Source organism: Ostrea edulis, chromosome 6 (genome assembly GCF_947568905.1).
Source record: "Ostrea edulis chromosome 6, xbOstEdul1.1, whole genome shotgun sequence".
NCBI lineage: Eukaryota > Metazoa > Mollusca > Bivalvia > Ostreida > Ostreidae > Ostrea > Ostrea edulis.
In genome coordinates this window covers 9,039,127-9,054,149 of record NC_079169.1, presented here as the reverse complement: position 1 = coordinate 9,054,149, position 15,023 = coordinate 9,039,127, and the positions used below count along the sequence as shown (strand labels likewise).

Genomic DNA, 15,023 nt, shown 5'->3' with positions numbered 1-15,023 from the left:
GTGAAGAATATACTGTAAAAAGTTGTGAAAAATCTGCATTGGCATTGTGAATGTAAATTTTTGCATAACATTACTCTTTAGTCTGTATCACAATATGTAATGTATTAAAAAATATATATCTCATCATGAATGGTCATCCTTTTGCTATTTCAATATATCTTCGTATATACTATAGGAACTCAATCATACATCACAAAGGCTTGCTTTGTTTGGAAAGTTATTCCAAGCATAAAGATCTCTATCTGTTTTTATTTTACTATAAATATACAGAATAAATGTCAGAGTTGTTCGTTAGTATAGGAGACACATAGTACTAGGACTGAGTAATTTCTGTGTAAGTGGCTTCCTCCGATTATACAAATTACCTCCAGAATTCCATTATTTATACATATCCCATGCTACAATCCTGACATTTCTGAAATAATCTTTATTATAAGTATTTTTCAATACCCAGTCCTACTGCACATAATTCATATAAACAGAAATGAATATTTTAATTAAAACATAAAAAAGGGTTATTACTCGTCTTTTATAATGAAAATAGTTGCACTAGCTGGGCTATATGAAATTATGATGAATCTGTGACCCTCTTGTGCAATGGAGTGTTACCAATCTATGAAGTTCTCAATGTCATAGTGAGAAGTGATAGGAATATGTATGAATCATCATATCATTGTGTGTATTACACTGAAGGGGGGGGGGGGGGGAAGGGGGGGGGGGGGGGGGTGTCGATTATTCCACATAGTGAGGTAAATGTATACAATTAGAGGTCAACCTGTCTAATCTGACACCTGTGTATTCCATTTTACTGTTAATGCTGACACTATTTTCATTTTCAGTTTATCTGATTGTAGATGTTCTTTAGAGACTATATCTGTAATCAAACATACTGTGTAATCTGATATTAGATCAGTTTCATTATACATTGTGTACATATAGTGCAGATACCTTTCATTTAGCATTGGTGAGAGGAACTTGTGATAGATCTGTGATTTTGATGCAAGATTTTAAACGAAATTCTGTTACAGCTCTGGTCTAATTTTGTCCACTGTTTGATTCAGTGAGTTGATGGTTTTCAGTTATAACACAGTAATCTCAAAATGATTGTGAGTGTGAGTTCATTAAAATTTATTGACTGTCTACATAAATGGCAATTAATGTAATCACGAACATAGCAATGACAGACAATAGTCACATGCCATTTTAATCACTTGTAGTGGCCAAGTAAAATTCTACCTATTCAGACACATAAACTGAATTTATGCTTGTAAAGTTTGCTGTTTATTCAATAATTTTGAAAAACAATTCAGCTACTAACACATGTTTATAATTTTCTTCAATGTTGTTACTATTGGCTAAAAATTCTTATTACATTTTTCATGAGTTTTAGAAATATTTATGATAGATTTTGAAGTGATTTCCAACTCTAGATATTATAGGGAAATTGAAGAGTTTGAAGAATATTTCAACAACAACACACGTACATCTTGGTTTTCAATATCTTGGACATGTTGGAAATATTGAGATGTAAGTTGAGCCAACTCCTCATGAAAATATTTTAAAAAGTTAAAATGAAAATATTTTGTATTACACTGGTAATAGTAATCTGTCAAAAATTCAGTTCAACTTAAATGAAATGGTCAATACCAAATTCCTAAACATTTCTCAAAAAAGTATATGCGAGTATATATACAGGTAAATAAATATATACATATGTATTTTCTATTGTCATTATAACTATCTAGTTTGCCAATACAACCTATCATGGGGTCAAATGCTGTCTGACGTGTTTCATACCGATTGTTAGGCCGTTCGTGGCACACTGATAGTGATTTTGACTACGGATAACTCCGTTTACCTGATCAAGATATGGGGCTCACGGCGGGTGTGACCGGTCAACAGGGAGGGGATGCTAACTCCTCCTAGGCACCTTATCCCACCTTTGGTATGTCCAGGTCCATGTTTGCCCAATTATCTATTTTGTATTGCTGATGGGATTTATGAGATTGATCACTGTTCGTTATCTTCACCTTTCAATTCATTATATATATATTTATATATATATGATAAGTTTATTCCAATTTTGGGCTCAGAGGGCATTACAGCAAGTACTTATAAAAAAGGAAATTTAAAAAAGATTAAATATTAAACATTATCTACAGGTTACATAAACTTTTATAATTACAACCCTGCAATAGGCGGCCGGGTGCCTAGTTACAGGATCAGCCCGCTGCAAATGTTTTTCCGGGCTTTATTTGGCTATCCCCAGAGCTTTTGAATTGAAAATTTATACAGGTTTAGTTTGGACTTTGTTGACCTAGCTGATTTTGAAAGAGTTATGGACCTTGAACTTTGGGGATTTTACAGTTTTTTTTAGTTTTTTTCTCTCTCGATTATTCATATAGCTATTGAATCAAAAATTTATATATGAACTTAATCAATGGTTTACAGATCAAATTTGAGTTTCCATTAAATAATGCCACAAGGAAGAGCCTTTTGTGATGCTTGTGCAATCTGTGTTGAAGTGTTTTGCATTAATTATTATTTAAAGTTCAGGAAAACAGCTGAGTCTGTATGGATGTAAATGGAGTACAATCTTACGTCGTTATGGTAACAGCTAAATAATAGTTATGAACCAACTTGAGTTACTAATTTAGTATACTCAATTTTGACTATTGTGTACAAAGTTTAAAATACATTTTCACAATTTGGAAAAAAATTTGTATAATGAAGACTTAAGGTAGGTCCTTATAGTCCTGGATTTTTGGGGTTTAGGTAGCATTTTTTTTGTTTGGAATCAATAAATTAACATTCAGAGTAATGAAAAAAGGCAAAACAGTTCAGGGTTTCCATATTAATTTTCATTACATACACCACTAAAGTCATATACCCTGATGTAGATTTTTATGAAATTCATTGGAAACAGTTATTTGTTGTTATTTTAATATAAAAACAACAAAATATTTTTTGAATTGCATTTATTTATCGGGAAGCATGTCAATAATTAAAACACATGTCATTTTCAATATGTTCATCAAGTTTTAGAATAATATGTGCAAAATTATTGAATTAGCGTTATTCCCCAAAATGTTAAAAAACAAACAAATGTGGACGCATTTTCCTTATAGCATGGTTTACATATCATTTTTTCTGTTTATATTAGTAGAGTTACATCTGTTATAGTTATTCATGGGAAAAAATCCATACTTTTCCTTAATAATTTCAAATCTATAGCTTCCAGATTATGTATACCCCCATCAAAAACTGAAGTCTGGCACCATACAGCTGAGCTATTTAAATCACTCGGGATTAAAATTGTATGTAATTTCATGAAAAGACACAGATAATGATTCCTTATCACCTTGGTAAAATGTTTGTCAAAAATAAAGGAAATCTATCGCATTGTGGACTTGATAAATAATTGAATGAAAACAGAGTTATTGTCCTTGGATTCAATATTTTGAAACATATCATTGACTATTCAAATATAACTAAGAATTTTGAAATATTTTATGGCTAACGAGATTTTTTACAATAACTATTGAAAAAGATTCCAACAAAATTTATGTTCCTATCATTAAATTATTGACTTTGCAAAATCCTATGACGTCACTACAAGGACAATGGTTAATTATGAAATGTGATTTCATATCATATATATATATGGTTGTACAAAGTTTGAGGTATGAAGTATTTGATGCATCTGTATAAAATTTTTACATGTAGAATACTGGGAGTGTATAGAAATTCTATAATCTTGATGGTAGAGAGATTTCTCGACTCCCTACTGGAGATTTTTATTCGGAGACAAGATCTTGGGATTCTCACTGTTGATCTGGGTTAATATTGTATCACAAGTATGTTGAATTGGAAACTACAGTACATTAAAGTTTGAAATCAGAGAAATTACACAGCAGAATGAAGTCATGTAGGTTTTTTTCCAGATCAATGCATTTCAACATGTTCAGAGCACCAGCATATTCAATACTGTAATGCTATTGTCAACATCATGAATAGAAGTGACTTTTTAGGTCACCTGAATTCATTCAGGTGACCTATTGCTATCTGTTTTTGTCCGTCGTCGTTCGTCGTACGTCAACATTTGAACATTTTCAGCTTCTTCTCTGAAACCCCTGAACCAATTTCAACCAATTTTGGCATATAGCATCTGTGGGTGGAGGGGAACAAAAATTTTGAAATTCGTGGTCCCTGCCCCCCTGGGGCCTGAGGGGTGGGGCAAAAACCATCAAAATGAGTGTAATTTTAAAAAATCTTCTTCTTTACTCCTGGACATCAAGAAGCCAAACTGTGGGCATAATTATAATGAGCGTTGAGCCCTCTACAAAAATTGTGAAATTCATGGCCCCTGGGGCAGGGGTTCTTGTGTTAGGGTGGGGCTCTATTGGTCATATAGTGAAAATGTAGAAATTTTTTGAAAATCTTCTTATATTGGTTTTATCTAAGGAGTAAATAACCCTTTTCTTTATGATGTCTCAGACCTAGGTTTTTTAAAAAGGATTATTGATTGAACATAAAAATGACACATGTACTTCATGACCACATAGCTATTCAATGTTTCTTTCATCCAAAAGTCAAATTCTTATATTTAAACACAAACCTAATTCAAACATTGGAAGGTTGTTACATGATACTCAGGTGACCTATAAGGCTCTTGGGCCTCTTGTTTGATGTGATCTTAAGGTATTCAATGTATAATGACCATATTTCATATCTAATAAATGGATGGTGGAATATTTGTAATCATGGTATCATTTTGAAGGGTTCATCAAATAAAAATAATCTACCATAGGAATTTTCAAAATTTTGTTTACTGCCTGATTTAGTTCACCTAGAATTTAACATTGAAGTATATGGGAAAAACATGTTTTATTACGATATTTTAAAAACAAATTATATTTTTATAATTATCTCTCGATAGAAAGTTACATACACTTTCTTTTTATGAAAATATGAAATAAAATCAATCATTAACCTGCACACACATTTTTAGAAAATTAGATTTTTCTTATTTTTACAAAGGGCAGACAACTCTTCCAAAAAGTCTTAAGTGCAAAAAGGATGGATTCTAATCATTTACCAGTCATGTGAATTTCATCTGCTTCACGTTCATCATTATTTAACAATAAACATTTATGTTGATCTAAATCCTTCAAAATTGTTCATTATCCTTTCATTATACATGGAATACCTTAATATAATAAAAATGTATGTTATGAAAATTAAGAGTATATTTCCGTAAGTTTGATGTACATTTAACCATTGAGTACAACAACACCTGGAATGAAATTGAGAATTAACCTGGTGATTACAGCTTTAATTAGATACAGTGGTAATTAGGGAAATTGTCCCCAAACCTACACCAGTACAAATCAGGCATTGAATCTCTCACTGCACTCTTGCATTCACAGAGTTTTTATACTGTAAAAGACTAATTAAGTTTCTATGGTAGTCCTGGAATGATTTGTAGAGTATTGAATTACAAGAGAGAGAGAGAGTGAACATGACTAATAACACCTAATTTATCATAATGTCATTCAGTATGAGGGAAAGTGGGTCAGAATTAATGATAAATTCCTTGAATTTGATTCTGTTTGCACAGAATGTAGCTGCATGCATACCAGGTAACCCTCTACAGTCAGTGCTAGCAGAATCACATATCCGTACCTCTTACTTAATTCTTATCATATCCACTCAAATGATTGTCATGTTACAAATTAAAAGTACAAGTATTATAAATCCACTGTGCAATTTACAGGTCAATGTTCAAATTTGGTATATGGTAGAGGCATTGATAGACTTTTTTAGGTCACCTGAGTGTAATCAGGTGACCTAGATTGCAATGTTCGTCATCGTGCATTAACAATTGAACATGTATAATTTTCTTGATAACTTCTATTCCAATTCTTTTCAAATTTGGTATGAGGCATCTTTGGAACAAGGGGGACATAATTTGAAATTTCAGGATTCCTGCACCCCTTGGGCCTTAGGGGCGGGGCAAAAACTGTCAAAAAATTGACCAATTTTCAAAAATCCTCTGCTAAATGCATCTAAGTGATGTGAGCAGGAACGACTCCAAACTTCCACCAGAGTTCATTTGCTTACAAACCAAACCTCCAGTTAGGCATTATGGGATAGCGATTTCTTAGGCCGCGTATACTGTGTAACGTCACTGTAGAATGACGAAAAAACATAACGTCAACAACTTTCAAAACAAGAACGTAAACATCAAGTTCATATACTTACACAATAATTTGAACAGTCTCCCTACTTTGTAATAATCTTTTGATCATTTTATGTTTAAATTAAATTAAAATCCATACTTTTATATTAATTAATGCTCTTAATGTCAATATCTTCAAACTTTTAACTACGAACTACTTCTTTAGTGTTATTTGCCTGCGTGATAATCGCAGACTTACAATATACAAATCTGTATATTGTACAGTGTCACATAGGAGAGGTCTATTCGTAGGTGACGTAATGAGGCCTCGACGGGGAGCTTGGAATGCCTCTACCAAAATTGTAAATTTGAGGATCCCCAGGGTAGGGGTTCAGAGTGACCCCAGGGCGGAACCAAACTTACTATATAGTGTTTATGTGTAAAACACTTAAATAACATCTTCTTTGGCGTTATTGACACTAAATTTAAACTAAATGGATTTTTATAAAGAGCAGGTATAGTCCTTTTTTTTTAAACTAAAATAAAATATGTGGAAGGTGCACGCCCTGGAATCAAACGGAAAGTGGTCAGTACAAGTTCCAGCAAGGCTAAAGTCGCAGAAAATCACGAGAAAACGAAACGTAGTAGAAGTGACTTAAATGAAGAATCAGACAGTGAAATTGAGCTGTAACAAAATGAAAAAGAAAGCGAAATTCTACATGTAATTGAAAAGCTTGTACATGAGATAATTAAACTATCATGACGAATTACCAAATCAAATTTGTGTCTATTATTTATTTTTTAATAACATTGAATATTGCATGTTAAATTTTGGTCTATAAGAATTTGTTGTGGTCTATAGGAAATGAAATGACTATGGACCGAAAGTCTATAGGACTTTAAAGTTAGTTTCGCACACTGGGGTAGGGATTCTGACCCCAGGGTGTGGCCAAACTTAGTATATAGTATATATTTGTATGTTTGCTGATGCTGTTTAGTATAAAATCTAAATGATTCTTGGGAATAGCAGAAAAGGATGTACAAAAAATGGTTAATTTCACAACGTAGGGTTTTGACTCTAGGATGGGTCCAAAGTAGTCATATCTTTTAATGTTTTAATTAGTGATGAAACGATTGTCACTGACAATCGATTGTCGATCGTTTTTGGCTCTTTGTTCCAATTATCAATTCTATTTTTCATAATCGATTGTCGCTTGTACACTAATTAATATCTAATCTGAGATTCATCTGACTGTTACTACCGCTTTTATATCGAGGCATGTACGGGGGAGAGTCAGAGTGGACTCCACATTGAAAAGTGGGAATTCAGTGACACCAGCTAGTGTGTATACTGCACATATCCATAAAACTAAATAAAAATATAACTCCAAAACTAATAAACATTATCAACTACATGTAAATACCGATTATATCGAATTTGATAGAAACAGTTCTTCCAATTATGACCGATGATCGATTATGAAATTTTCCCGATTTTTCAACACTATAGTTTTAATGTTAATACATATAGTGTTATATTATGTAAATTAAGCCTTTCATCAGTGTATTCACTAATTAAAATAATTCCAGATTTCAATAATACTCTGTTTAAATGACTTTTTCAATAAAATTAAATAAAGATGTGGAGTGGAAATATCAAAGCTTAAACAAAAGGCCCACAGGCCTTATCGGTCACCTGAATACTAGTGAAAAGGTATCACTACTCCCTAGGGCTATGGAATCTAGGGAAAAATTTCCGTTCTGAACATCTAAGCTAAATTCTAATGTTCAGCAACAGTATAAAACAAGATGTGTTCTTAAAACTTCAATATCCTCCAAAGTGAATACACAGATGAAAGGCTTAATTTACATAATATACATAGGGATATAGGCATGCACTGCAAATTTCAGTCAACCCAATATTTTTAAACAAAAGTTTGGTTAGTTAGGTAGGTTAGTTGTGACTAATGTAAATTTACCTACAGTTTAATGATATTATTAGTAGTTAGTTGTAACTAATGACTTTTCCCTACAATCTCATAAATTCCAATAATTAAAATAATTTCAGATTTCAATAATACTCTGTTTTTATGAATAATAAGATAAGTAAATGTAAACTTATAGCTTTAATGTATGCACATTCCACTTCTCGAACATAAAAACTACAGCTTCATTTTCAAAACATAAATGATATAATATTTAACCATTAAAATTCCCTTGTCTCTCTTTATAGTACTGCACAGCTGTTCGTGAAACAACCTTACTGCACTTGGTACACACAGCTCTCAGGGTTAATGGTGATAAACATGATATATATGCCACATGACTTAATTATGACCCCAAAAAATTTAGCTTAAAGGAAAGTGGCATAAATTTTCTCCCCATCATAATGTTTCTTCATATGTGTTGTCACCATTGTTGCTGGCACTTATCTGTTGATCATTATATAGTCTTTGACCTAGCTGCACAGGTTTGAATTGCACTACAAGTGTGTTGATAAGGAAGCTAGATATAATTAATCAAATGCACTGTAGAATTATTGAATGCTATATATAGCTATATATATTATATTAAAGCAGGAAGTGGTATTGAACCTTGTGCACTAATAAAGGAATTGCATCACGTGTACTGCTTTATGATGATGTATCGATATTTTTTATTTTAACCAAGCCGATTTGAAATATTTTGAAACTGATTAAGTGCTTTGTGGCAAATGATAAGCGCACCCTCAAAGATAAGGTGCCTTAAATGTTTACTTAAGTTCCTTTGAATATCGACCTCAGAGGGTGTGCCACTTTAAAAATGAAGAATATCATGCACTGTCATGGGTTTTATAGGTAGCCATAGGTTTCTATTGAAGGGTGGAGAGTCTCTTCAACCTTGACAGTGTATTTTCTGACTGTCTTGAAACTGGTTTAAATTGTCTAAACATGACCCATATTTTACAAGTGATAGTAAATGCATACCAATTGTTAACAAGATAACTTTATCATTTGTGTTGGTAATCATTTGTTACAGTATATAACCTGATGATAAGTTGATGCACTTTGCACGCGACTAGACGGGACAACCTCAGTATGTGTATTCAGTATTTTGCGGATCACAGTTAGCTGAGCTAGTAGTGCAATAAAATGGTCATTAGTGCAAGAATTTCTTGTAGTTCATTTCAAATGAATCAATAAGTTGTATAACTTGTATTCGTAAAAAAGAAAGGGGAAAAAAACCTTTAACGTACTGTAGCACACATTAGCCTCAGACGAGACTATAGTGTAACAGAGGGCAATGAACTCTTTATGTTTACAACTACAGACTGAGGGAGGGAGAGATTTCACCAACAGCTGCTGTAAATTGATTCTTTAATTAGGTGAATTTTGTGGTGTTAATTCATGTTTTCTATCTACCCTGTGCTATCTAAAGGCTTTTGTCATTTGTCAAACAAATCTCCTTTGAAATTATCTCTTGTAAATCATCATGAACTTAATAGAAGGTCAATGACATGATGTGTTGACAATTAACTAATAATTTCTATTTATCTGCTGGTTTAATAACTCGCTTTTCGAATATATGTCACAAATTATGATTGAAGAGATTTGTTCAGCATTGTGAGTTTTCACTTTTGAATTTAATGAAGTTGCCGATACCCAGATAATAAATAGAATTGTTATGATGAAAAAAAATGTACCATATTCAACATATTTAGTACTGGCCTACCCATATAAGTGCCCCTTAACCTTTTGTCAACTCTCAAGAATTAGGAGCCCCTCCCCCTTTTGAATAAAGTACAACTTGCCTTATACCTGTTGTAGCCACTATGTCATTGAGTATTGACAAATTACAATAATTAATCAATAAGACCTGAATGGATAATATTATGATAATCATAAAGGAAATTATAACAATAACTCATTTAAAATTGAATATCTATTTAAACATTTCTCAAAGTCAAAATAAAGTGAATTCTAAATAACTCCCCGCCCCTACTTTTCCAATTTTCTTAATATTGAGTTCCTGGGGGCCACAGTAGGATGAATATCCTTTGAGCACTTTTGAGTGTACATAGTGTATGAAAAGGGTGCTATATAAATATGGTATTATTATTAATATATGATATATCATGTTCACCATTTGATATCTACATATGTAGATCTACCTTAAACTGTCCCAGGTGTCCCTACTCCTACTACTTAAGGCATCCTTGATTTAACTTTCCAAATTACTCTCGAGGTAGTTGGTAGGCAGACCAAGAGTATAGCTACATATCAATATGCTCGGTACTTACTTCTGAGCAATGTCCGATACGTAATCAGGTTTCATCAGATGTTAAATCTGAAACGTAATTGTCGACAAATTGATATATTAAGAGAAAAGCAAAGAGTGCAGGACAGTTTGACCAGAGTAGTGTTGTGGCAATTGAATACAGGTATACATATATGTCTAGCTGCCATGGTTACAAATATGTAACTTAAAATTACCATAGTAACGCCCTGCTCAGCGCAGTCATTGCAACTTCTGGTAGAACAACAAACTTATTTGTTCATTTGTATTGCACTGTCAAATTAAATATGAGTAACAATATTGGCAGCAGAGCTAGAGTTCTTAATATACTGTTAAGTTTGAAATAGATGAATTAATAATGTAAAAAATCTAATGGGATTGGAAGGAGATTCTATGTCTGATAGCTATTTTTTTACTTTGAGTGCAATAATTGATATTCTTGTCAATTGAAAAAGCTATCAGCTGCTTACGAAATAAAATAGAAATCTTTCAGAACATTAACTTTTTATATCATTTCAGTCCTAAGCCAGCCTGCATTAATTTTTCATACTAATTGTACCATTCAGTTACAAACGCTAGTTAAGTTAAAAAATATATATATATATAATGAAAATCAAAACCCATTATTTTCTGTTTTTAATGATTTATATTGTTTTGCCTCCGATATTGAAGGCCTGTGCAATATTAATGTTATAGTTGTGTATATAGGTCTGTTTGCATTTCTGTGTGCCTCTTTGTTCACTATAGCTCTTTATTTGTGCATGGTCATAACTTTTTGAGCTGTGAAGAATAATAACTTTTTACTTGTTAACAGAAAAGTTATATAATAACTTTTTACTTGTGAACAGAAAAGTTATGTCTTTTGGTTATGACTATAAAGATGAATTGAGGTCCCTATAGTCACAGTAGATGTTGGCTTGATAAATAACCCTCACTGCTTAGTGGCCTTGAGCGCCATGCATAGATGACATTTTGTGACCCTTTACTAACAGCTGGTGTCAATGGTGAGGGAAAAATTCTCAAACAGGGTGTAAAACTGCAATTTAACATGATTATGTAGAAGGTAACTAAGGTTTTCCCAATTTGAATGTGGCCATCTGTATATATAGTGTTTGGGATCGTTATAGTGTTTAGCAAACACATCTTGTTTTTCTTGCTGATGAAACTGTAGATTTAAATGCAAAATTTATGCTTGCCTAAGATGTTGCTGACTTCAACAAAATATATAGGACATTTTCCCCATAAACAACCAGTCATGAAAGAAATGTCTGCAAACTGTCTCAAAGATGTTTGGTCTGATCTTGATTTTGTCATTTGCTCTCTGAGGCCCCCCAATTCCTGTTTTATCTTCATTGTTTGAGATGAGATTTATTGAGTACAGTATGGGAACCCAGTACCCGGTAATTGCTTTTTATTGAGTGTTGAACTCAATGTAGAAAAAAATAGTCCTTTAGGTCGTTGAACTTATGATTTAACTCACCATGTGTGAAACAAGTAGGCTTATGTGATTATTAAGTAATTCATTACTTTAAGTCTATATGAATCATAGTTTAACCCCCACCCCCTCCTCTCACCCACATGTAATGTGCAATACAAATCCAACAGTCTAGACATTGCCTGTGTCACCTAGGAAAAAATAATGCTCAATTCTAATTACATTTGCTAAGTTCTCACTTGAACTTCAAAAGGAAGACATGAGTTCTAAGTGGTCGGAGGTTTAAGTCCGTGTTTTCACCCTGTCTGTTGTCTAGCAAAAAATTTCACAATTATTTTAATCCTTTTAATAACCTCCTCTCTCTCTCTCACTCCCTCCCTCTCCCCTTCTCTCTTCATGTAGAGGTCACAAGAGTATAGGTATTAAAAGGAGCAAAACAATACATTGGACAAATCTGTTATATTTTAAAAGATATATCATCCGACAGGAATTGTCAAAAATTTAATGAATTTGAGAACAAACTGCTGTTATATTAAATACTGGTAAGATTATACACATGGGATTTTGTTATACTAAATACTGGTAAGATTATACACATGGGATTTTTGGTAGATCAGTATACTGAGACTCCCAAGAATATTGTCTTTGTTCAGCTGTGACATTTATTGATGTCAGTTTTACTGGAGTCAGATTTTGCTTCTTTTTTTATAGCCATGTGTTAAAAGTTTTCAACATCCTTTCTGTGATATAGAAGTTCTAAGAGTTTTGTATGTGGAAGTGATGCTACATTTCCTGTTTTAAACACATTTAGTTCAGTAATTTAGTTGATTTTATTTTGTTTATTTAGAGGATTCTGGTAACATTCAGGCTGCAGCAGACTCCAACAGTCAGAAACAGTTTGTCCCATGCAAGGTGTGCGGAGATCGGGCCTCGGGGTTTCATTATGGAGTCACTTCCTGTGAGGGCTGCAAAGTAAGCAGTGAATGACATCTGTATCAGTTTCAAAGTGTGCTATATAGCATTGCCTTCGACAAATTATGCCTTTGGATTGAGTACAGGAGTTGAACTTTCTCTGACACTATTTCATTTCTCTGTGCATGAGTAATCACAGAACTTATTGTTGTGCGAAGAGCTACAGGAACATAAAATTAATTTTCCTAACAAAATGTGGATGGAGTGCCACAGTTGAATGTTTCATGACATTTCGGCCTCTTCTGCATCTTGCAAGACTAATCACAGATCTAATGCTTCAAAGGTTTTACATTGTATACAAAATCTTTATTCATGAAAAGAAGCCGATCTGGATAATGTACAGACATGCTACATTGTAAACATTGTGTACACAAAGCCTGTGACTTTTGATTTCCCGTTATTTTTTAGGGTTTTTTCCGTCGGAGTATACAGAAACAGATTGAATACAGGTGTTTACGGGACGGAAAGTGTATGGTGATACGTCTTAGTCGTAACAGATGTCAGTACTGCCGATTTAAAAAATGTTTGGCAGTGGGCATGTCTCGAGACTGTAAGTAGACAGAGGGCAATGGAATATTTACGCTTTGCATCAGTTAAAATCGTTCGTTACAAACACCAAAATTTACAAGCATTCAAGTTAGCTATCAATCCCAAACAACTACCAGTAACTGCTGAAGAATTGTGTTGGATTCTGATTACTGTGTGAAGCTGTGTACTAAGTAGATAATGTATTCCATTTAAACTAGTTTTATTATAATTTATTATTCTATACGTTGTGCACCTCTGAAGATCTGTTTCCTGGCTATTTAAGGGTTTCTTTAAAGCCATGTAATACCATTTGTTACATAAATGGGGGGAAAACAGGCCTCAAATTACAATTGATATTATATTGTTTTAGCTGTTCGATATGGTCGAGTTCCAAAAAGGTCGAAAAGTCAGGATGACAGTAGTGTGAGTTCTACAGATTCCAATATGGATCAGTCTGCTTTGGAGAATAAACAGCTTGCCATCTACGACATCATCCTTAACATCTCCCAGGCTCATCACACCAACTGTATGGTCACTGAGGATAGGGTTAAGAACCTCAGCAGGAAACCTTCATCGCTGGTATGTAAACACATGTTACATGAATTGTAACTGTTACATGGATTGTAACATCACTTGTGTGTAAAACTTATAATATCACATTACATTGTCACATCATTGGTGTGTAAAGGCATATCACACTGCATTGTCACCTCATTGTAAAATATCACACTACATTGTGACCTCACTATAAAAAACATATCACACTACATTGTCACATCACTCTGTAAACATATCACACTACATTGTCACCTCACTCTGTAAGTTATATCACACTACATTGTCACCTCACTATATAAACATATCACACTGCATTGTCACCTCACTCTGTAAACATACCACACTACATTGTCACCTCACTCTATAAACATATCACACTGCATTGTCACCTCACTCTGTAAACATATCACACTACATTGTCACCTGACTATATAAACATATCACACTACATTGTCACCTCACTCTGTAAAAACATATCACACTACATTGTCACCTCACTCTATAAACATATCACACTACATTGTCACCTCACTATATAAACATATCACACTACATTGTCACCTCACTGTAAACATATCACACTACATTGTCACCTCACTATATAAAACATATCACACTACATTGTCACCTCACTCTGTAAACATATCACACTGCATTGTCACCTCACTATATAAACATATCACACTGCATTGTCACCTCACTCTGTAAACATATCACACTACATTGTCACCTCACTATATAAACATATCACACTACATTGGCACCTGACTATATAAACATATCACACTGCATTGTCACCTGACTATATAAACATATCACACTACATTGTCACCTCACTCTGTAAACATATCACACTACATTGTCACCTCACTATATAAACATATCACACTGCATTGTCACCTCACTCTGTAAACATATCACACTACATTGTCACCTCACTCTGTAAACATATCACACTACATTGTCACCTCACTATATAAACATATCACACTACATTGGCACCTGACTATATAAACATATCACACTGCATTGTCACCTGACTATATAAACATATCACACTACATTGTCACCTCA

The 15,023-nt window shown here is 33.3% G+C and overlaps 1 protein-coding gene across 1 annotated transcript in view; it reads left to right on the top strand.

Annotated features, from left to right (window-relative positions):
- Positions 1–15,023, top strand: part of LOC125645785 (ecdysone-induced protein 78C-like) — a 38,704-nt gene that overhangs the window by 2,547 nt on the left and 21,134 nt on the right. Inside the window, exons 2-4 of the mRNA XM_048871610.2 lie at positions 12,739–12,863; positions 13,272–13,413; positions 13,762–13,970. Of these exons, the coding sequence (XP_048727567.1) occupies positions 12,739–12,863; positions 13,272–13,413; positions 13,762–13,970 (476 nt within the window). The remainder of the gene's footprint in view (positions 1–12,738; positions 12,864–13,271; positions 13,414–13,761; positions 13,971–15,023) is intronic.